General features: G+C 40.5%; 4 protein-coding genes across 7 annotated transcripts in view; all 4 read left to right on the top strand.

Moving 5' to 3' along the window:
- Positions 1-23819, top strand: part of Rab14 (RAS oncogene family member Rab14) — a 67775-nt gene that overhangs the window by 29154 nt on the left and 14802 nt on the right. The window lies entirely within an intron of this gene.
- On the top strand, positions 715-7582 carry ms(2)34Fe (male sterile (2) 34Fe). The gene is made up of 9 exons (XM_064686038.1): positions 715-1033; positions 1095-1420; positions 1483-1568; positions 2706-5292; positions 5604-6166; positions 6480-6634; positions 6699-6909; positions 6973-7080; positions 7150-7582. The coding sequence occupies exons 1-9, from the start codon at positions 769-771 to the stop codon at positions 7535-7537; spliced, it is 4689 nt and encodes a 1562-aa protein (XP_064542108.1). The 5' UTR covers positions 715-768; the 3' UTR covers positions 7538-7582.
- On the top strand, positions 8251-23147 carry LOC135431101 (non-lysosomal glucosylceramidase). Of its 2 annotated transcripts, none has more exons than XM_064686040.1 (7): positions 8251-8704; positions 18411-18680; positions 20018-20535; positions 20672-20927; positions 20991-21364; positions 21463-21696; positions 21756-23147. In XM_064686040.1, exons 1-7 carry the CDS (start codon positions 8418-8420, stop codon positions 22613-22615), a joined length of 2799 nt encoding a protein of 932 aa, XP_064542110.1. In that variant the 5' UTR covers positions 8251-8417; the 3' UTR covers positions 22616-23147. The 2 variants fall into 2 exon arrangements, with proteins under 2 accessions (XP_064542110.1, XP_064542109.1); XM_064686039.1 differs by having other exon boundaries at positions 8252-8704; positions 19925-20535.
- On the top strand, positions 14578-16629 carry LOC135431103 (E3 ubiquitin-protein ligase Kcmf1). Of its 3 annotated transcripts, none has more exons than XM_064686042.1 (2): positions 14578-14765; positions 14863-16629. In XM_064686042.1, exons 1-2 carry the CDS (start codon positions 14723-14725, stop codon positions 16365-16367), a joined length of 1548 nt encoding a protein of 515 aa, XP_064542112.1. In that variant the 5' UTR covers positions 14578-14722; the 3' UTR covers positions 16368-16629. The 3 variants fall into 3 exon arrangements, with proteins under 3 accessions (XP_064542112.1, XP_064542113.1, XP_064542114.1); XM_064686043.1 differs by having other exon boundaries at positions 14841-16629; XM_064686044.1 differs by having other exon boundaries at positions 14578-14776.

The following is a 23819-nucleotide window of genomic DNA, read 5'->3' as shown; positions in this document are numbered from 1 at the left end:
GAGGGGTGTTTCGCACTTGGAAAATCCATCCCTCCTTGGTGGAAATGGGTGTCAAAAATTTCGAAATTCGAATTTCGCCCTCAAATTCATTTCCAACGAATTTTTCGATATGAAAATTCATTTGAGATGTGTTTTTCACTTTTCGCAGAATTCAAACTTCTTCGGTAGAAATGCGATTCAAAGATTTTTTTGGTGAAGTTTTAGTTTTTTACCGATTTGCTTCAAACTTATTTTCAAATCTCTATAAAAAAAAACTTAATGTATACGTGTTTCAGCGATTTGGGAAATTCCACCCGCAACAGTGGTAAATTGGCGGAAATCGTTTGTATGAAAGTTCTTTGTTGACCATCCGATCAGTTTCAAAATTATTTTCAATGCTTTTTGAGAACATTTACTTTACACGTGCCACGGGCAAGGCCGGGCTATACCCGCTAGTTATATATAATTTTTAAGATTATCAACTGACAGACAAAAATGTTGTTATGTATCTTGGTGAAGATCTATCTTTTGTATTCAACAGGATCGGATTCGGGGGGAAAATTTATCCATATCGAAATATTTTATAGATCGATGATCGAAAAAAAATATTTAAGGAACATTTCATCTACGGCACAAAAGGATAATTATATTTAAAATAATTGAGTCGGATCCATACATTTAATTTCAATTAAATTTGCCTTTCCTGCCGAGCTGAGAGTGTTCCGTCAGAATCAAACGCACATTTTCGGTTTATATTTACAACACGTGAGACATTCAAAAATAACCAATATGAGTACATTAAGCACTAGGAGAACCGATTTTAGCAGTCGTCGTAGCACCCGGAAAACCCACAGCGGTTCAACTTCGGTCGCCTACGACATTTACTGCGTCAATTTCTACGACAATGGGCTGAAGGCAGTGCGTGAAGAGTTCATAAAGCAGATAAAGCTTGGCCTGCGACGATTCCTATTTGTGATCGATCTGGATACTGAGTTGGATGACGCTCACCTAACCAACCTGCTGCCTAGTCGTCTTTCAGACAAGTTTAAAAAAGGTGAGCAAAGGATTTTTTACCCAACTCTATGCCACTTTTTGGAGTTATTATTTGATATCAGATGTTCTGCCCACGAAACCTTTGGATTTGACCTTGCTGCGCATACACGATTGTTTGACCGAATATGACCTTGTGAACCGTCAGATTGAAGCGGAGCTCAGCTTTAATATGCTCAAGTACTATCAGAAGCATGTGCCTGCCCAGCTCAAGGTGCGTTCGTTAGATTCGAAAAAGGATAAGTCATCTGGCATGGAATCCAAACGTCGTCCCGTTACCAAATCTAAGGAGACTACCGACACCAAATCCTTGGGCAAGATCTCGTGCTTTGGCGTCAATGCCAAGGAGCATCACAGAGTGGGCAAGGGCTACCCATTATCCAAGCGCTTGGTAAACCCCACATTTAGTTTATTCTCGTTGGTAAACGAATTCTCACAAAAATTTAACTGCAGTATATTAAAGATGCGCCCTTGAATACGACAATACTAATTCTGATCATGGGTCGAATGAACAATGATTTCTATATGGACCTGCTCGGGTAAGTTCAATTACCTTTGATTAAAACAACTTATTATACCCTTGCAGAGGGTATTAAAATTTTGTCGTGAAATGTGTAACGCATAGAAGGAGATATCTCCCCATAAAGTATATATATCCATGATCAGTATCAAAAGCCGAGTCGATATAGCCATGTCCGTCTGTCTGTTTCTATGTGAACTAGTCTTTCGGTTTTAAAGCTATCTTTATGAAACTTTTCAGAAGTCTCTCTTTCTATTGCACGCAGTACATATGTCAAAACCAGCTGGATCGGACCACAATATCATATAGCTGCCATAGGAACGATCGGTCGAAAATTAGTTGTTGTAAGGAAAACTTTTTTGTTTTTAAAGATATCATGACCAAACTCGGCATTTATTAGTTTTACTACGCTCGTCATATATATGCAAAATCCTATCAACATCGGACCACTATATCATATAGCTGCCATAGGAACGATCGGTCAAAAATTGAGTTGTTGTATGGAAAATTGTTTTGTTTTTAAAGATATCTTGACCAAACTCGGCATTAATTAGTTTTTCTGTGCTCTTCATATATATGCAAAATCCTATCAACATCGGACCACTATATCATATAGCTGCCATGGGAACGATCGGTCGAAAATTATGCTGTTGTATGGAATTTTTTTTGTTTTTCAAGATATCTTGACCAAACTCGGCATTTATTAGTTTTACTATGCTCCCTCCACTTATGTAAAATCTTATTCACATCGGGCTACTATATCATATAGCTGCCATAGGAACGATCGGTCGAAAATTAGTTGTTGTATGGAAAACTTTTTTGTTTTTCAAGATATCTTAACCATACTCGGCATTAACTATTTTCCCTGTGCTTCTTAGAAACGGGCAAAGCACCATGAGCATTATGAAAAGGTTGGGTCTGCAAGGGTATTAAATCTTCGGCGTGCCGAAGATAGCCCTTATTTCTCGTTAAAATTTTAAATCGGGTTTATTAAACATGTTCAATGTTTTGTTTGACCCCAATTGAATCGAAATCAAACATTTGCTAAAGTTGCATTTTCTGATAACACCAGCGAACCAGCGACTTCTCGCTTGTTAGTCCGACGCTCACAAAAGCAAATCTTTTATAAATATATAGATTTTTCTTTCCCCTCCAGACACGGTCAGCCACTGCGTGGCGTGGTGCATTTTCTGCCCGAAGAATGCGCCTATGATTTGCTGGTGCCACGTCCACGTCGTGAGAAGCAACTGCTCGAGACTATCGAGAAAATCCAAAGGGACATTCATGCGCTGCGCAAGCGAACGCTTACCAAGCCGGTGGGCATATTCCAACAACAGCTGCCACAGATGTCCAAGTGCCAGTCGGTTAAATATGCCAGCAACATATTTGATCAGCTAAGCTATTATATGTACGATATGCAAATGTTGCGGGAACAATACGAGGAGTACTATGTGAAGCCATATCGTGAGATCAATGTGAAAATGAGTGCGGACACCAGCCTGCAGGACAGCTTTCAGATGGTCGATTCGCTGAGCATTCAGGGACACTATCTAAAGGATGAGATGCCGGCGGTGCATGATGACGATGCCAACATCTATCTATATGTGGAATCGCTGATGTGCACATTCGGTGAGCCGCGTGATCTGATGACTGAGATGGAGGTCCTGTTGCTGGCCAATCCGACATCGGCTATACAAACCAGAGTGCTGGACAAAATAAAAGTCTATGCGAATGCCTTCAAGAGCATCATCAAGCTGATGAAGATCGAACGTTTGTTTGTGGAGCAGGCCAATACGCTGCTCTGCAGCGTTGTGAGTTATATGGATCAGGAACTAATGCGGAATATCTATCATGCATGCTTGGAGTACAATGTGCTGCGTCGCTATTTCAGCACGGGCTACATTATAGAGAAAATTCATTATACGCCCTACAGTGCGGATTTGGAGCCGCAGCATTTGCCCAAATATGCCAAATTGTATCTAACCGATGATTCGGTCACTCAGCGCATTATCCAACTGATCACGGAGTATGACAATTATAAAGTTGAGGAAATTCATCCGAATGTTAAGCTCTATACATTCAAGCGTGCCCTCAATGAGGTTATCGAGAAACAGGAAGAGATAACTATACCGACGCGGCTTTGTTTTCGCGATTTTACGCTCTATGAGATGCAGCAGTTCCTGCACGACTTGGTCACGCCCCAGATGTTTGAGACGGCCATCGAGGTGAAGCAGCAGCAGGACCCGTTGTCGGAATATTTCAGCACGCTTACTTTGCTCTCGGATGAGGATGGGTCGAAACCGTACAATTGCCCCAGCAATAGGCCTTATAGCGTAACGCCCAGCGTCTTCGTACGACCCAAATCCTTGAAGGCCAAGAGGATAACGGAACAGCAGCGGGAGCAGGAGAAAAGGGAGAAGATGTCACCGCGCCCGTCAAGGCTGCGCAGCAAGGAGAGCTTTCGGGTGACAAATAAATCGATGCGTAGTCTCAATTCGCGCACCCCCGTCCATTTAAAAGATGGCTCCAAAAATAGCAGCGATCAGGAGAAGCCAACGTTTATTGGACTGGGACCCGATCATCCCATGCTCAGGGGCTACAATCTGGACGATGGGCGTCAAACCATCAAATCGAAAACCTCGAAATATTACTTTGAGGAGGGTCTGATAACACTCTATGAGGAGAAGTGGAACTTTCGCCAGATGAACAAGTGCCTGTCCATTGAGATTGACAAGCAGACACTGCATCTGACCAATGAACCGGGCCAAATGGGTGTCGTAGCGCCAAATATACGATTGCGGACACCGAATGGCATTAGCCTGCGGGTGAGACCGAAGGACGAGGAGTGCGCCAAGGCGGTGCTCAACTATCCCAATGGAGTGAGCCTCTATTGTCATGATACCCATGCGGAGCATCTGTGGTCGGGTCAGCAGAGCGATCTCCACGAGAGTCGACGTGTCAGCACACCCTACGGCTGTGTCATAGTCTTCTATAACAATACCGATACGGTGGTGATTATGCGCTATAATGGCGAGGTTTATCGCTTGTATAGCTATGTGGACGTCAAGGGGGAGGAGGAGGGCGAAGCGGAGGATAATACGAGTTTCATAAATGCCTGCTCCACACAATCGACGTACAGCAGCTATAAGCCGCTGCCGAAGCGTCATTTAAAAAAAAAGAGACGCCAACGCAATTCCATTTCCCAGACCAGTCGGACCACAGGCGGGGCCGACAAATTGGGCAGGAAAGCAACCAGTCTGACGCGCGACTCCAGTTCAACATCGTCGCAAACTTTGGCCGCACGCGCTGCCAAGGCGGAGGCACGTCAATCACAAATGAAACAATCGGCGGCGCTCTTTGCCAGCATCGATCCGGAACTGAAATACTTGGAGTTCATAATGCAGCTCTTCAATCTGAGCTATAAGCACCTGAAGCTAATCACCTCGCTGGGCAGCGTGGTGCATGTGGAGCAGGGTAAGATACATTGCGCCAAACCGATCCGTGTCACCGAATGGCATGATTATTTTGCCAACGAGAGCTATGCCATGCGGGACGATGGTCTGCGCATGGTCTGGACACATAATAGTCTCCGATGCTATCACAGCGATGGCACCGTGATCACCTCCACAGTTGTGGATGGCTGGGATAAGGGCATAATCGAGGATGATATTGATAAGCAAATCAGTTCCAGCAGCTCGCACTTAACGCATTTGAAGCTAATTGATCGCGAATCAGACCAATCGGTAAGTCTAGATTAAAACAAAAACCAACAAAGAAAAACGAATACATATGTATACAAATTATGAGTAGGTTGTCTGTATAGCTATTTCAAGAACCTTCCGGTTCTATCATAAGCAGACTGCCCTCGACTCTACGACGAAGCTTTAACTAGTTGAGAATTGCAAATTGTCGAAGCAATAGAAAATTGTTTACAATTGTTCTATAATACTGTACAAATTATCTGTTTAATTTAAAAACAAAATTCGATTTCCTTTCATTAATCCCATTTTCCTAAAAGTAATGTTAATTAAACTCTCTACATGTTTATCCACAGACTATAATATTCATTAATGTGCCAGCAGGTGCATCTATTGCCGATGAAATCGAAGACTTGGGGAAGTTCAATATAAGGGAGCCAGAATTAATACAGGAAATAGAGATTGAGGATCAGTATATTTATGATTATAGCTTCACAACCTATGAGCCGGACAGCTTTCTGATACAGCACAAGTCCTATGCTGGCACTCAATTCAACTTTACACACATCAACCAGACGGACTTGAAGCTGGAGACAAAGGTCATTGCCGCTGATAATCTACAATTTCGAATTTATCCATTGGCAAAGAATGAAATTATGGCAGAGAATGGATCGTCAAATGGCGACGAAAGCCACGAAAAGCGAACCAGTAGAGATCAATTTTCATCTGAAGCGGATGCAGACGAGTGGAGCCGGTTAACTTATAAAAGAACATCAGAGACACCAGCACTTATTCCGACGCTGCATTATATTGTCGATATCGAAGCATCCAATCTTCAATTATCCGTTCGGGAGGATCGCATCGAGCTTCATGCGCAGTTGCGAAAGTTTGGCTGCGATGAGAACGTCCTCGTGGTGCGGTAAGTTTGTGGTCTAGGGTGGGTCTTAACCCATTTTTTGAAAGTTGACAGTTCAAACACAGATTTGTTTAATTTGAATTTTCGAAGTTGGAAAACAGAGATCACAGGCTGGACCTATAAGTGAGGTAGTTCAAAATATATGCTAAGATTTGGGATCAAATCTTGGTTCACTTCATTTGTTTTAAATTTTTAATAGATAAATTAAATTAAATTGCATATATTTTGGACCCTGACTCACGCCACTAAGAAATTGATGTATATAGACAGATATCATTTAAGATTCTAGCTACTTTCCCCATTTTACAATCCACAGCGACAACATTCAGCTAAATGTGAACATGAGCAAGAGCCTGTCCACAGTCTTTTCCGATTGGGTCGAGGTGTTTTATAAATTTATCAATTGCGCCTGCCCCAAATGGCGCACCGCCTACTTTGTGGAGTCCACAACTTCCGATTGCCGCAAAAAGGGTAAATAAGTCAGAAACAAACAAAAAAAAAACCGCATACATTTGTCGTAATACCGCCTAACCAGGTCTAGAGCTGTTTAAAACTGTGCCCCCACTGGGTAATTATAATTTCTGTGCGGGCAACTATTTTATTGATCCGGAGGAGCTGAAAGCTGTTGATGCATGCATGACTAGCAATATAACCTGGCAGAAGGAAGACATGCTTAAGTTTCCACGCTTTGAAGTTAAAAAGCAAGTCCCAAAAATAATACAATTTCCCACTGTACTCAGCACCAGGTGAGTAAACGATAATTTCATATATATTCTCGGAATATCTTATTATCTAGACAACTTGAATAGAATATTTGTGGAAATACCTGCTCAGTTGGCCTACACCGATCGCATACACATGTTTATTTATCCATTCGAGAAAGTCAAGTTTAGAAAATTAAAGCACCGATTCAGCGAGTAAGATTATATATTTAAAAACATAAACACGCTAAGAATTTATACTGAAAATTTGTCCATCTGTTCAAGGGCCTTGATCTTTCATTTGCATCCGCATCTACGTGATCTCGTGCACAAGGAGATCAGCAATCGCAGTTGGCGTAATGCTCATATGGAGAACAAGCGTCGAGCATTTTTGGAACAGCAGCGCCTTAGCCTATATGTGGCTATGCTTAAGCACAAAGTGTATCCCAATTACTTTCAGTTTAAGGATCAATACCACAGTCATGTGCGCAACATTGATTTCTTTGAGTTTATGGCCGCCAAATGCAATGAGAAGACCAACCCGGAGCACTATGAAAACGCCAATGCTGATGAAGAGCCTGAAACTCCTGTCAAGGAACAGACCATGGGCAATGAACAAAGGGGTCGTCGCAAAAAGTGTTTGTGCCCCAAATACGAGAAATCCTTCAAATAGAACGCGTTTTGTGTTGCAGATTATATGAAGTGTAATAAATATTTTGAAAACACTCAAAAAAAAAAAAAATATATTTTGTCTTCTTTCGTTTCTTTTCAAATATTCTCGTTTTGAAATAGCGCCTATAGCAAATGGTCACACTTACAACTTTTAGTTTCGCGCACTATCACACTCAAAATATAAAAATAGGTTTAACCTGTTTCATAAATATTCTTTGCAACGACTTTTAATGTATTTATATAATATATAAATGTTTTTTTTTTTAAATGAAAATACCTTTGTTGAAAATGCTATCTTTTTTTGTTTTCACGTTTTGGTTCGATAATTTAAATTGCGCGCCTTTACTGGATTATGGTCACACTTGGGCCTTTGTAAAATTAACAAAATTTTAGCTTACCGTTAACATTTTCCCTTTTAAGGTTATTTAATGTATGTGATAAAAGCCTATTCACCATTTTGTGGCTTTGATTGATTGATTAAATATTTGTAATTTATCATATTAAATTTGCTCTGTAGCTTTTTGAAATAGACGTTAGGACGATAATGCAGTGTCACTCGGACCCAAAACAACTATCGCGAGAACAGCTGTTTTTATGGATGTCAATAGCCAAACATCGATAACAGCTGCACTAAACGATAGTTTGTCTGTTTTGCGCGCTCTCACTCTCACGCTCTCACTCAGTGGTACGCTCATTCGCAGTTAATTTCTTGCCGCAAACGGTCGTGTTTGCTTGTTGCTATTGTGTGCGTCGCGCGCGTGTCTAGTTGTTGAACAAAAAAAAACCCAAATAATATGAAGTGCACGCAATTGTATTAATCACCCACTCAAACAAAACCAAACGAAATAAGTCAAATCGAAGCTAGTCGAAACACACGCAAAATGGCAACACCAACTGCAGCGGCGGAAGCAACAACAGCAACAATAGCCAATGGCAACGCTGCGGGCGCTGCAGACTCCGTCAGCGGCGTCTATGCAGAGCAACTGCAACAGGAGAAGAAGCAGGAGCAGGAAAGAGAGCTAGAGCAAGCCGGCGAACCGAACGAGCTGACGGCTGTGCCGCGCTTCGGTTTGAAGCTGAAATTCGATCATGTTTGGCCAGAGAAACGCAATCAGAATTTGCGGCCATCGATAAAACAATCGCTGCCCATGGTGCCGCTCGCTTGCAGGTGAGTCAACGTCGCAGTCGGCGTCGCGGTCGCGGTCGCTGCAGATGCTGCCGAGTGGACCGCGCTGTGTAAATAATTAAAATTAATTTAAGACACATAATGCGAAATCAATAGTAGGCCTAATATAGCCCGCATACACAACAAGAACAACGCTTTTGCCCCGTGTCCCCTTGCCACAACCTGTGACCGTGCCCGTGCGTGCCAAATATAGCGTCAGGTCCTGGCGACACAAACACACACACACACACACATGTACATACCACACGCACACACACACGCATATTCATAAATTGAATACTTTTGTTCGCTTGGCGCCAACTAAATGACATTAATTCGCCTGTAGCAAAGGCTTTACATTAGAGATGGCAGCGAGTCGTGTCTGCAGGACACGATCATTAAAATCACGAAAAGCACGAAAAAAAATAATGGCTTAAGAAATATTCAAATTAAAGTTGAGCAATCAAATGAAATATTATATCAGATTACTAAAGGCATTGCACAAATTTGACTTAGCAAATTATATGCCTACAAGTTTTTAAAAAATTAAATAATACTTAAATAAATATTATCCAAGCCTAGTCTTTTTACTCTATTTCTTCCCAAACCATGTAGTCTCTTAATGAAGGGATCTCTTGCTTCACTAAACAACTGTCTGTTTTTTAAGATAGTTTTTAGTGTGATACAAGACATTTAGAATTAATTAATAACTAAATAGGATATACAAAATAATCAACAAGTCGGCTTTCGTTCATGCTTACAGACATACTCGAAGACATGTCACTTAAAATGTCATGTGAGCTAATGAGATGGTATCCTCTACCTACTGGAAATCTCATAAAACGCGTCCATCTCTAGTACGCACAGAATATAACAAGCAATGCCCGACTTTTCTATAACTATAGTTTTCATCTTTGCCTAGTCGGTAGTCTGCTCTGAGGAATTGATTGCCTGATATGTACGGCTTTGTTTGACATCAATTGAAACTGTGTCCTTTGATAAGAACCTTAATACCAGCACACTGCTATATGGCTTACCCAGTTGGCTTTAGCTTGTCGTAGGTGCCCGCATGCCCCATTTTTGCGGCGCCACAACTCAAATTGCCGCCCCCTTTTGTCTGCCCGCATTGGCGCCGACTTGGGCGCCCGTTAGCGTGTCCTGGCCACATTTGAGGCACTAACAAAAATAAAGAAAGAAAAAAACCTGAAAATGTTTGTACTTTGTTTGCGTTGGCTTTTACAAACAGTCAACCTCAGGCACGAATTCTTAGCTGTTCCATTTTTGGACTGCCAAGTAGGCAATCAGCGCAAAGCGAACTGACCTATCTGAAATGCACCCCAACCGAAATCCCAACCACCCACCCATTCGCCTTAACCAGTGCAATGAACTCGCTGACAAACCTGTATTTTGGGTGTTCTGAATGTGGGTCAGAGCTTCAGCATCTTGGGATCTGACTATTGACTACACACAAGAATAGGCACACGGGAGCAACTGATATAAATTTCTACAGTGGTCGCTCGCTAAGTTCAAAGTAAACCGTTTCTTGAAATTTAAGTCTGCCTATTAAATAAGTTGGATGCCTTGAATCAATTGTTTTGGTTTTTAGAGTAATATTTGTTATTATTCGGACAAATTACTTTTTAATTTACAAAAAATAAGTTTTTGTAAGTTTTGTAGAAATTGTTTTTGAAAATTGTGCTTCGGGATTTATTAAAATTAAAGTAGAGTATGATAAATTTAGAAGTTATTAATTTTTCAGCAATCAAATTAATATGAGCTCTTTCTAAAAATCATTCTGTATTGCGAGCGATCACTGTATTTCTATTAAATTCTTTACATATTTTAGGTGTTACTTATACTTATCTCATATTAAACAAATATTTGCCCTTGCCTTATTGACAATTGTTTTGTTAATAAAAATCTTTTAAATGACACCTCCGTGCAACTTTTGCTATCTACCTAACTACAAATATTTACCATTCATACTTTTAGTATTTCGGTATGTATATCAAGAATTAAAAATTTGATATTTGGATTTCTTCAAGTCTTAAAATAATTCGGTTGCCAGTTGTAGATATCAGAACATTGTGTCATTCTATACCTTATCCGGGAATGTGTAAAATACTACTTGTTTAACCCTGCCAGCCTAATTAAATATATAATATACGTTCGTTTCACATATTTTAGTTAACATTTTTTATGGGATCTTATCGTATTTGTTGTTTATATAAAATGAGTTGTTGAATCTGATTTTGCGTTCAAGCATGATAAACCAAAATGTTAGGATTACAGTGTTTTGTTAGCTGTAAAAATTGTTTATGCTTCAGGAATTATCAGTTTGTTTCTATTTACTATACATCCATCTTAGGTGTATCGGCTTGACAAGCGATGCAATGCGCTTTATCTACCTAGTAAATAACAATTGCCAAACAAATCTGCTCGGTAAATTTCTGAGATAGGGTTGCCACCTTAGTAACTTATATTGAGTTGCAATGAGGATAAAATTTGCAAGGAACATTACAAACGGGTCCCTTTTGTCTCTTAGTTTTAGAGCCTTAACTTCTTTAACAGTATAACCTCTTTTAAAATTGATATTTCGAGGCATTATGTTTTTGTAAAGTTCTAAATTGTCTACTTTTATGACTCAGTGTATTATAAATACTCGCCTTTGGTCAGACTTATTTTCCTTCTGAACCTTGCAGACAACGCTGATTTCTTGGTTAGTAATAATCTAATCACGACAACATTTCAGCTGTTCAATTTTTATGTTTGATAAAAAAAAGGCGTGAAAAGATTAGAAAAAGCTTTGCCATATTGTACGAATACATTTAATATATACTATACACGCTTCCAAGTATAGCCAGCTTTGATAAGCCCTGAAATAGTGACCCAATTGAAAGACTGCCGCACAGCTGCAAATTGAATGCGGGTTCACTGTAACAATTTCAGCATTTCAACATCTCAGCTATATCCGTTTCCTTATTGCCATTCCGTTCTACACACAATCAAAGATAGCATCAATTGCGTACATAAAGAAAATAACGTGTCTGTCGTAAGACCCTCTGGCGCCAGAAGTACTGAATCCTTCATGTTTCTCGCATTTGATGCTTCCGTCACACATAAAATGCTTTTGGCAAGCTACCAGGCGAGCATTTTATACGACCTTCTCCCGTATTTGCCAACCGCATTCCTGGTTGAATGCATCTCGTTGTAGCTTGTAAATGGATAATAAAGTTATTTTAATACCTTGTACCCGTTGAATTTGAAATTGGTTTGAAATTTGTACAATACAGTTTTTGATCTTTATGTAACACACAAAAGTACGTAACTTCAAGCCTTAAAGGTTGCTCAATATTAACATTCGATTCGATTGATCCATATCCATTTGTTTATCGATATCAAGCCTATCGTAGATCCAGTTTTTAAAGTTATCGATAACTTCATCCGTTTTCATCTAAAATTGATAAATATCGATATTCAGCTTAGGTTTATTAGGCCAACATTGTCATTCCGCTATTTAATGTGATCAATAAGGCAGTATTGGCATCCCTCTATTTAACGTGTTCGATAAGTTTATCCGTCTTATCCAAAATTGATAAATATCGATTTGCAACTACGTGTTGTTAGGGCAACATTGGCATCCCTATTAGATATAGCTTTGATTTTTGGTATGTGTAAATATTTAAATGCCATATTTACTTCCTGAATTCATTTTTAATTGTTTTGAGCAGAGAAAAGAATCAATATTTATGTATATGAGCTTTTTTTCATGAATGTGTGAATGTGACTAATTACGAATGTATTCCTAGTTCATTCTGGGCAAAGGGTAACTCCTTGTTTTTCCGTTTTTTATTTCCTTCACTCTGTTTTATTTTTTGTCTGCACTCAAATCATGTGCTCATCCAGGCATTCAGGCTGCACTCCCAAAAGCACTTTTCATTATTGTTTTTCCATGCCAGGCATTTCAGTTGACGCCTTCTAAAAACAACTAGAACAACAACAAATCTTCTGTTCGTCTCCATAAAACTAAGGAAATTGTATTTCTTTTGCCGAGATTTCGGCTTGTTTAGTTTTTCTCTTCAACGTTTTGTCAACTTGTCGCATTTTTGTTTATTTTTGGCTTTCCCTGGAAGAATTTTCTTCACTTTATTTTTATTTCTGTCTGAAATGCTGAAAAAAATGTGATTTTAAATTCCTGAATCTATGCGCTGCGTGTATGCATCAGGGAATTTTATATTTATGGAATAGTAGATGTGTTGCATTAAAAATGCACCCGAATGAGAGATTTATATTAATTTTGTACGGGATTTACGAGCTGCCAAAATGAAAACTTTCGAAATTAGTGTTGATGGAAGTGAGAGTTAATTAACAGGGCAAATATTAAAGAAAAACAAAATTTCGGCTGCTGCTGTGTAAAGTTTGGAACCTGTTTTCATTAAATGTTGCTGGAAGTAGGAGCTACAATTTATCGTTACCATAAAAAGTAGAGAGAATGATCCATGAAAGTAAATGTTTTAATGGAATGTTGACGGAATCGAAATCTTTTCAAAAGATTTGATATGAAAATTTCCCCTTATAGATTGATTTTGTTTGAGGAGATATTTAAGGAATCTATCATAGATTATTTTCAGATTAATAAAATGCCTTATATATTTTGTAATATGTATTGAAACTATTTATTAATGTAAATATTATTTATTAGATTATTCGTTAAGATTAAAATTTTTTAATAAATTTTAATAGTGGTTTATTTATTTAATAGGTATCTAAACCGATATTTATTTTTTAACACCTTCACGATATTTTATCCGATTTTGTATTTATAAAAGTTTGCCGCATTTCGTCTGCATTCTTCGTGACCTGTCAATTTTATTTATTATTTTACTCTGGCATACATTTTGTATGGAATATTTCGACATATCATTCTTTCTCGCTCTTCGATTTCATCAGCTTTCGGAATTTGATTAGCATACATATTTGTTGCCCGAGTCCATTTCATACGTATCTATTCCGAGCTGTTGTCCTGGACTGACATGAAAATAGCTTTTTAATTGAATTGCAAGCTTGACAGCCAACCGAGCATAGTCTACCCTTAATTCAGAAAACGTGGACGGAACCATTTTTTATTTTCACCACAGCAAAAAGTTTGCTATGGCAGTGGGGTTCAACGCGGGTCAAGTGGGTGGGGCGGGGCGGAAAGGTGCAACACAGGAAGGCAAATTGCTTGTGGCAAGTTACAAATGAAGTTGGCAATATTGTTGCACTTTGCCGGCAACTGATGGATGGCTTAATGGATAGAATGAAATTAATTTATAAAATAGTTGCTGACGGTCATCAACAGCGCAGCTAGTGGTCAGTTCCTAGAGTCAGCTCAAGAGTGGCTTTAATCAGCTTAGGATTAATACAAACTCAGCTCATTATATGTCTTAGGTATGCTATAGAGCTATGTAAGAAGGTGCTAAGTAAAGGCTATACCTTCAAGGAATCAGCAAAAAAGGTTGTTCTGAAATTGGACTGAGCTTCTCTGAGGCCTTCGCCTATATAAATGCAACTTCTTGACAAGTTATTAATTTCTTTTTATTATTTTGCTTTTATTACGGCATCCAATTATATTATCGCGGAAATTTCGAGATCATGCCTGAAATCTTAAAGTACCATACTTTAAAATGCCAACTGAATTTCCATTCCGATCCCATGTCTGATGAAAAAGTTGGAAAAACGCTTCTCAACAAAATTTCGAACTAAAGCTGCTCAAGTACAAATAAAAACGAAATTATAAATAAACTCCAACAGTTAATAAACGTTTTTCTTGTAGTTTTTTCGTTAACACATTCAAATTGTTGAAAAACAACAGCCATTGAGTTTATTATCATGAAATATTTTTTTAAAAAAATCATTTCCGAATCTCTTCAGTCAATCAGTTAAAAGACCTAAGCAATTTATTACTACGAGCTACTTCTATTTTGTAATTTCGTATGTATTTGAAGTATCCCGGTGAAAGCGTTGTGTGTGCATACATATATGGGAACAATTTCTCCATTGCGATTGATATTTGCGCAATCGGGTAAGTTCCAGGTAAATAAGTTCTTGGCCAAGCAGATCGTCTAATGAATTATACCAAAAATGAAATAAATAAAAGAAAAACACACACACACACACAGATAGTAGGATGAACCGTCATGAGAACATTGTGTGCAAGGGCTGCAGCAAGGTGGACTTTACGGGTCGCTGTTATCGCTGCCTGAGCTGCCAGGACTTTAATATGTGTGCGGAGTGTTATGATAATGATTTTACTACCGCACAGCATCCGTTCGATCATCCGGTGAAGTGTGTCTTTACGCCAGCCGATGTTGAGCTATATTTTGGCGGCGAATATCTGAATGATCCGCCCCAAAGCTATAGATGTCCGTATTGCAAGCAATGGGGCTACAATGAGTCCACATTTTTGGAGCATGTGTCCGCGGAACATGTGGGCGCCAGCACGTTGCTGGTGTCCACAATGGTAACGCTTTTCGAGCAACAGCAGGCGGTTCGTCTGTTTCTGGAGGACGAACAGCTGGCGGTATTTGCCTCGGCGGCAACGTCACGCAACGAGCTGATGAACCGCAATGAGGGTTCGCTTGAGCTATTTCTAGAGCCACTGAATCCCAATGGCAGCTATCAGCGGGAGCATCCCGCCTCGCCGCTGACATTTCGTGTTGCTAAGCCCGGCGCCGTTGAGGTAGCACCCTGGGTAGCCGAAGGTGGTAACTTGACGGCGTCCAACAGCAGCCACAACGTGGACAATAACTTTCTGATACCGGATCCAGTTCGTCGTCAATCCTTGTTGGATCGTGCGCGTCATCGCCTCAACTTTGACCGACCGCCGCTGCCGGTGCAGCAGCAACAGCAGCAGCCCCAGCAACAGCTAACCGGCGGCCATCATCCCACGCTCTCAGAGATGATGCGATTCAATGAGCCGCTGCCGACCAGTCGGCCAAATCGTCCGGGCAATTTTCGCGTTGTGGCCAACCAGTCGCCCAATCAATCTGCCAGCGGGCGCAGCATCAATTTGTTTGGACCAAATGCAACGGCCGAGAATATGCGACGCGCTTTCTATCCGCCCGGCGAGATAACCAGAACCCGCGCCCAGCGACATCGTGCGCCGCGCATGCAAATGGAAGGTTTTCCGGCCAGCGGCGTTCGCCAGGTGCATGTCCAGCGTTTGCGTGGGGGGCCCGGTCCTGGTCCGGCGCCCGGACCCGGTCCGGGCCAGCGTCTGGTCGAGTTCAGTGAACTGGCGCATGGAGCTAACGAGCTGCTTGGCCAGAATGTGGCCTCCGGTGCGGTCATGTTGCGCACTATCGAGGAGGAGGAGCAACAGCAACAACAGCCAACAACAGAGTCCAAGCAGCTGGAGCTGGAACGTGAACGCTACCTCTGCTATCCATTTTTGTCATCCGCCTCCAGTGCACCGTGTCCGCCCGAGGAGCAGATCACATTTCTGGCACAGCGAGCCGAATTTGTTGCCCAGCTGTTGGCCTCGGTGCTCTGCGAGGAGGAGCTGACAGGGGTTACATCAATGCCGGAGGCAGTTGATACGCTCAAACTACGTAATCGATCGAATAGCGAATTTGTTGGCGCTGGCGACTCAGAGCTGGATCTAAAGCACACTACACCATGCTAAAGAAATTGACACTCGTCGAGTTTTGATTCGTTTTGGTTAACTGTCGAATGCAGCAATACTTTTGTTGATACCTTAACCTATAGGCACAAATTTTGTAGTTTCCCCAACTCTGTTTAAAAAGCAAACTTTTTGGAACTTGCGGCCCCGGGCCAACAAAAATTGCAATTGTCGTAAGTGATTGCGTCTTTGACTTTTGACTTGAACCAAGTAACACCACATGCATTATACGAAACATATCGAATAAAGACGCTCAATAAATGAATACACGAGATTTTCCATACAAAATCGATAAGTTATCGATAAACTATTGTAACACAGCACTGTTGACGAAAAAACGTCGAATAAAAAAATGCTTAACCTAACTCATAAAGTTGCAAATTCAGCAACGATTTGTTTTCGATAACTTATACAAATGCAAGGCAGCTTTTGATAATTCCATAGCTTCTTCAAGGTTTTTATTGATTATATATGCAATATCAATCTCAACCAATATTGCATTTTTAAGTTAAAATATCGATAAGTTGTCGATAAATTATTGTAGTACAATTGTGAAATAGCTGCCATAAATGCAGAATCGATATGTTATCGATAACACATGAAAGCACTTAGGATAACTCCTGCAATATCATAACAGCAAAATTTTAAGATAACACCATATAAATTTGGAAAAGACAAAAATGTATTAAGCCCTGAAGATGTGGCATTAGGCCCCGCCCTGAGCAAAGTCCCATAAATAGCTCACTTTTTGAGAGCTAATTAAAAAGTCAAGAGCCTTGCGGCCTGCCAATGGAATTGTTGGAATCTCTGCCAACATTTTGCGGTTGGGCACATTTTCTGCTGCCACTTTCGAGGGGTTAGAAAGGAAGCGTCGATTCGCGTCGCTTAGCAAATATTCGGCTTAATTATTTAAAAGGCAAGGGTTTTGGAACAAGAACGCAAAGGGGCGAAAAAAAAGAAAGAAGAATATAATCTGCAAGCAGAAATTTCATTTTATAATTGAAAATAATTGGATAAATTGAAATTGAAGCGCGACGCTGCGGCTGCCACATGATATGTAAATCCCTTTGTGGCAATCAAGCGTTTGTGCTATGTGTTGCTCCTCCATCTCAGTTCCTCTCTGAAGAGATTATATTGAGATTTACCGAGCAGCTTAAATGCATTTTGGCTATACTATAATTATTTCTCATTTAATGGATATATTGAAGATTTTTATTATTATTATGTGTATAACAACTATTAAGTCATATTTTGTGGGGTTTATATGAACAAAAATAATAAAATATAACTCAATGTTCAATACGAAATAAACATTTCCATTGTTCAGCTCACTTATTAGCATTCAGAACAGCTGTCCATTAGTCAGCCAAATGGTGTGTGTAGAGGTGTCACGCCAAGTTGAGAATTTAGAGAGCCAAGCAAGTATATGGATTCATGATTACCATCATGATAAATATACCAAGCGGGTAAATTTTTTGGTGCTGCCATATGCGAATTTGCACACAAGTTTAAGGCTAGGTGGCAACGCTGCGCTGTTGATGTTAACTTAAACTTGACGACAACTGAAAGTGCATGTTAAGAGAAATATGTTTATTTGCTTTAACCACAGTCTAGTTTCTAGAATGTTTTGTTTCTTAATGCAGCTTGACTTGGCTCACACTCATCACATATCGAAGCACTTAACATAATATTAGAGTGTTGCCCACATATTTCCGCTTGGTGACCGACGCCATTGACCCTGCAACTGGGCTTGGCTTCCGCCACACGTGCACTTGACTTGGGCACCACTGAGAGACACTGACCTTCAAATCGAGACACGGGCTGGAATGTTAAGCTGGCCAAGCTGACTAGCCCTAAATTCGATATGTGTGTGTTGTGTGTGTGGCAAAGCCCACAAACCAACCCCTTGTCCAAAGACCAGCCGGGTGCCGTATTGGGGCTAGGCAAACATTCACGCGCCAATGTGACATCATCAACATAATGAAGTGAGGGGTCCGTTAGGGTGGCTCAAATCTAATGACCTCTTGGCCTGCTCTCCCTTTGCAGATATGCCGCCTACTACTGGAAGGTGTCGCGCGAAGGTCGTCGGGTTTACATGGACTACTACTATATGGAGAACGGTAAACAGATCTATGGCGTGCCCATCGGTGGCATTGGTGGCGGCAGCATTGGACGCGGCTATGCCGGTGAATTCTGTCGCTTTCAAATGCGCCCCGGCATCTATGAGTACAATGTGGTGCATGCCAATCAATTTATTGTCACCATCAAGGATCACAAAGGTTGCACCATCTTTCAGAGTTTGCTCTCCAGGTGCAGGTGAGTGACTTTTATCTTGACTGTGATATATCTCTCAAATATAACTTTAAGTCTTCCATTAATTTTCATAATTTAATATTTCACCTCTGCTTGACTTTCTGCTTTTGATTTTCTCGCTATTTTCGAGATCCCACTGGGAATTCTTAATTCATGCTTATTTATTACTCTGTACTTTTCATAGCATGTTGTATTCTATACGCAGCTGGTGCTATACAATAGCACGCGATTCGCGTAATTTAGTTTATTGTATTTGTAAACACAACTTGCTTTCAGCTTTGAGCTTTTGTTTATTTGATGCCGTGAAAGTCATCTCATGAAAAAGTTTATAAGCTTACACCAATTCGTCTTCGTTTTAATTAGCATTTCATTTTTTCAGCTTTTGCTGACTTTATTGATGAACTTTTTATATCTTCTACATGAATCTAAAAGGTCTTGACTATTTAACAGACTGGGCTCTCATGCCTAAAAATGTTAAACTGATGCTGTTAAAATATTGCTGTTAATATTACAGGCAAACAGCTGGCATAATCTCTGTTCAAAAGCCTCAAAAAGTTGTGAAAATTATGCTGTTAATGTTAACGTTAACAGCACGTCTTGCATTAGCAGCTAACATAGTCTGTACTATCTGTTGTCTTGATAACATGTTATTAAAAATAATTACAAAGCTAATCTTCATAATGACTAATAAAAAATCACGTATGATTATAAAATTACATATTTGTACATGTATATTTTTCATATTTCCATATGTTTTAATTCTAAAACTAATTTCTTACACCCTATAACACGACTTTTTAATGCCCTGTAGTATATATACTTTCTGCTATACTTCTACTTTAACTTCTACTAGTAACACATCCATGACTTACTTCTGATCTCGTACTATTCCTTTATCCCCCTGGCTAAACCTTTTCTCTTCACTCGAGCACTAATCAATACCACATTAAGATTCTGGTAATCCACTAATTAACGGTCTAATGTCAATGAATTTAATTTATATTTTTCACAACGTGATATTTTTCTCTCTCATTTTGGCTGCACCCAAAACACGTCAAATTAATCGACAACAACAACAATCAAACAATCAAAACACGTTCTGAAACTGGGGAAAATGGAAAAACTATTATTGGGTTTATTTTTGTTGCTTTCGGGAAACGATTTGGTTTGCTTTGCTTATCAACAATCCATTCATAAATGCAAACAAAATATATATATATCATATATATGCATATGCGAATCTGTAGCACCAAATCATTTAAGTCAAAGACCAACAACAACGATGCAGAGGCCGATGAGGCCGATGCACAAAAATCTAAATGTCAACTGCCCAATTGCAGCAGCCGACCCAGGCAGCCACTGAGTGCCTGGCACTCGAACATCGAGGACTCCCGTTGCAGCTATACGGGTCTATATCCACGCGCCTGGACCGAATACGATCTGTCGCACTATGGTGTCCGTTTGATCTGTCGCCAGATCTCGCCCGTGATCCCGCACGACTACAAGGAGTCCAGTTTGCCCTGCGCCGTCTTCGTATGGTCTGCCCAAAATGTGTGCGATCAGGAGCGCAAGGTTTCCATTACGTTTACGTTTAAGAATGGCACCGGCAACAAGAAACAGGATGCGGACGGCAATGCCGAGTCGCAGCTAATCAGCGAGGGCAATGCCAAGGGCGTGGCCATTAGGCAGACAATTGCAGATATGCCCTGCAGCTATAATCTGGCCTGCCGCGTGCTACCCGAAATAAGCATAACACGTTGTCCCCAATTCGATCCGGCTGGCAACGGCGAGCAGCTGTGGGCACAGCTCAAGGAGCATGGCCAGCTCAGCGAGCAGCCCACCGCGGAGACTCTGAGATGTAAGTAGAAGCTTTCACCAAGGTTTGAGGTTCGAACCTGTATTCTTCACAGTTTTAAAATAATTCAATTTATAAATCAACAAAAAAGCAAGTACATTTGGATCTGGTTACATTAATCTTGAAACTCTGCCCACAGCCAAGGACATAGGTGTAGCTGTGTGCGCACAGCTGGCACTCAAGCCGCAGGCCTACCATGAGCTGGAGTTTGTGCTGGCCTGGGACATGCCCAAGATACAATTTCCGCGCAAACTGCAAACGCACACACGCTACTATACCAAATACTTTGATGACAGCGGCGAGTCTGGCCCCAGGATATGCGAATATGCACTGAAGCACTATGCCAGCTGGGAGCGGCTCATCGATGCCTGGCAGCGACCCATACTGAATGATGAGTAGGTTTAAATATCAGCTATATATAGCTAATCCCAAGCTTAACTTTCGTTTATTTTTTATAGCGCCCTCCCTGATTGGTATAAATGCGCCATATTCAATCAGCTTTATTTCATCTCGGATGGCGGCACAATCTGGCTGAAATGCGACTCATCGCTGGGCCAGTCGCTGGCTTTTGATGATCCACGCTTGGCATATGGTCGCTTTGGTTATCTGGAGGGTCATGAGTATCGCATGTACAACACGTACGATGTGCATTTCTATGCCTCACCCGCGTTGGCGCATCTGTGGCCCAATTTGCAGGTTAGCCTGCAATATGATTTCAAAGATGCGATTGCCGCCGAGCTGAATGATACACGCAAAATGCTCTACGATGGAAAAGTAATGCCGCGCAAGGTCAAAAACTGCGTGCCACACGATCTGGGTGATCCCGATGAAGGCAAGTTGCTAAGGCCTTGGTCTGTACTTGGTCAAATCAGCAAATCCTACAACGCACTTCCCTTTGCAAGCAAAATGTAATATAAAACTTTTTTGTAGAACCCTTTACACTGATCAATTGCTATAACATACACGATGTGAATGACTGGAAGGATCTCAATACCAAGTTTGTGCTGCAGGTCTACAGAGATTACTATGTGCTCAATGAACTGGCCCAAGCGCAGGCGGACAATGCCAGTAAATTCAGTTCGATTGAGTTCATTGACAAGGAGAGCCTCTACGAGCTGTACACGCAGGATAACAAGCGCAAGAACTCGGCGGAGGAGAAGCAGCGTAAGAGTAAACTAGTGTGTATTATATAAAAATCTCTACATGTCTCTCAATCCCTTAAGAGAATCGCAAATCTGCCTCTATGTACATCAATGAAACCAATGGCAAAGTCTATCTCATGGATGCCATGGTCTATTTAAAGGCCATGTATGGCGCCTGTAAGGCAATTATGGAGCGCACCATTGAGTATGACAAGGACAATGATGGCCTCATTGAGAACACCAAAATGCCGGATCAGACCTATGACTCTTGGGTCATGGATGGACCGAGCGCTTATTGTGCTGGCCTCTGGCTGGCTGCGCTGCAAACCATGTCCGTCATGGCCACACTTTTGGATCAGCCCAACGACTGTTTGCGCTATCAGGATATCTTGGAGAAGGGCAAGCACTCGCTGGAGGAGAAACTGTGGAATGGCAGCTATTATCGCTTTGATTTGTCACACAATCATCGCGATACGATTATGGCCGATCAGCTTTGCGGTCATTGGTATTTAAAGTCCTGCGGCTTTGACTATGAGATCTATCCCAAGGAGAATGTGCGCACAGCTCTCAAACGCATCTACGACAACAATGTGATGGGCTTTCATGAGGGCAACATTGGCGCCGCAAATGGCTTCATAGCGAATGCCAGCGAGCCCTCAAAGCCGGGCCATGTGGACAACAGTAACATACAGGCCGAGGAGGTCTGGCCGGGCGTTGTGTATGCTCTAGCGGCCACCATGATACAAGAGGGCATGTTCGAGGAGGCCTTCCAAACTGCTGGCGGCATGTACAAGACCATATCGCAGCGCATTGGCATGAACTATGAGACGCCGGAAGCACTATATGGCGAGAAACGTTATCGCTCGATTGGCTATATGCGACCCCTGAGCATTTGGTCGATGCAAGTGGCCTGGGAGCGACGCCGGGCGTTACGCGACTAATTCCAAAGTACAATCTTTATAACTAGTTGATTTACACCTATATACAATTACAAATGCGCTACCAACCAAAGATATTTCTAAGCTATCACACAAAGGTTCTTAGCTTTTAGTTTTTTAACGAGCTTATTTGGCGGTTCTAAAAGCGCCCCAAAATTTCAAAAGAAAAAGGTATTCACAAATGTTTAAACAAAAGCTTTATATTTAACTATATTTAAACTAAGTTCAGCCGGTTGCTTGTTCTCAATGTCTTCTCTAGCTACTAAGTCTGTTCGAAACACAAATCAATCGATGGGCACTTGCTAAATCGCTGTTCTGTTCCAAGTACAATTATTGAATGGTATTCACAAAAAGCACAAAACATATTTAAATTTTAGCTAAGCATGCTGTTTAAATTTATAAAACGCATTATGCTGTTTCATTAATTAAATATAAATGTATTTATGTCTATTAAATAAGCAAATTATTCAAATATTTAAAATGTTGCTGTCGAAAATAAATGCGTCAAAAATTTAAGACAGAAATATGGGAAAAATATCAATTATTTAATGTCTTTCATACTTAAAGCAAATGCACCATCTATGTGTCTATAAACTGAATGGTGTTTCTATACAAAAACTGTCTAGAGATTTATAATATTGTAGTCAGACGTTGAGTTGAGTGATACTTCCAATGAGGGTCTAGACTATTGATTATCAGGGAAAGAAAATTCGATCTCATTCCGTAACAGACAGTTCCCATTTCGTCTCACCGTTTAACATTATCATACCTGCGTTACTTTCTTTTACAAGTCATATTAATTAATAAATTCTGAAATAAGTTTTAGTTTAAACTACTATATAAACAGTCTCATAATCTTTTGAGCACACGTAGAAGATTTGCTAAACTTTATGATTTCTTGTTAAACGTTGGTTAAATATAATTTTAGGACCCAGACATAATACCTGGATCCGCCGATATTTTACGATAAAATCCATAACCGCCACACCCATCCCGCCTATCCCAATTCCATTTCTAGTTTCGACTCTCCTTATACAAGAAAACTGATCTTTGTTCAGTATTATAAATATAGAAAATAGTCAGACACTAGCTAGCATAAAAAATAGGTTGAGCAGACGGACTCATCGACTTATCTACTGATTAAAAATATGATATGACTAAATATGAACATGAATATAAAATATTGTGACAATATTTCAGTATCTTC

Source organism: Drosophila montana, unplaced genomic scaffold, assembly GCF_035044405.1.
Source record: "Drosophila montana isolate Dmon_TW-CO22-7 unplaced genomic scaffold, ASM3504440v1 contig_312_1, whole genome shotgun sequence".
In the NCBI taxonomy this organism is placed as follows: Eukaryota; Metazoa; Arthropoda; class Insecta; order Diptera; family Drosophilidae; genus Drosophila; species Drosophila montana.
The sequence above is the reverse complement of the archived record's forward strand: the minus strand, read 5'-3'. Positions and strand labels throughout refer to the sequence as shown.

Excerpts from the sequence above, each read along its gene's own strand:
- LOC135431101 (XM_064686039.1), top strand. The coding sequence starts at position 8,418 with ATGGCAACACCAACTGCAGCGGCGGAAGCAACAACAGCAACAATAGCC. Across the intron at positions 20,536-20,671 it reads CACCGCGGAGACTCTGAGAT|CCAAGGACATAGGTGTAGCT; the intron begins GTAAGTAGAAGC and ends CTCTGCCCACAG. Across the intron at positions 21,365-21,462 it reads TCTGGGTGATCCCGATGAAG|AACCCTTTACACTGATCAAT; the intron begins GCAAGTTGCTAA and ends ACTTTTTTGTAG.
- LOC135431103 (XM_064686042.1), top strand. The coding sequence starts at position 14,723 with ATGGGAACAATTTCTCCATTGCGATTGATATTTGCGCAATCGG. Across the intron at positions 14,766-14,862 it reads ATTGATATTTGCGCAATCGG|ATAGTAGGATGAACCGTCAT; the intron begins GTAAGTTCCAGG and ends ACACACACACAG.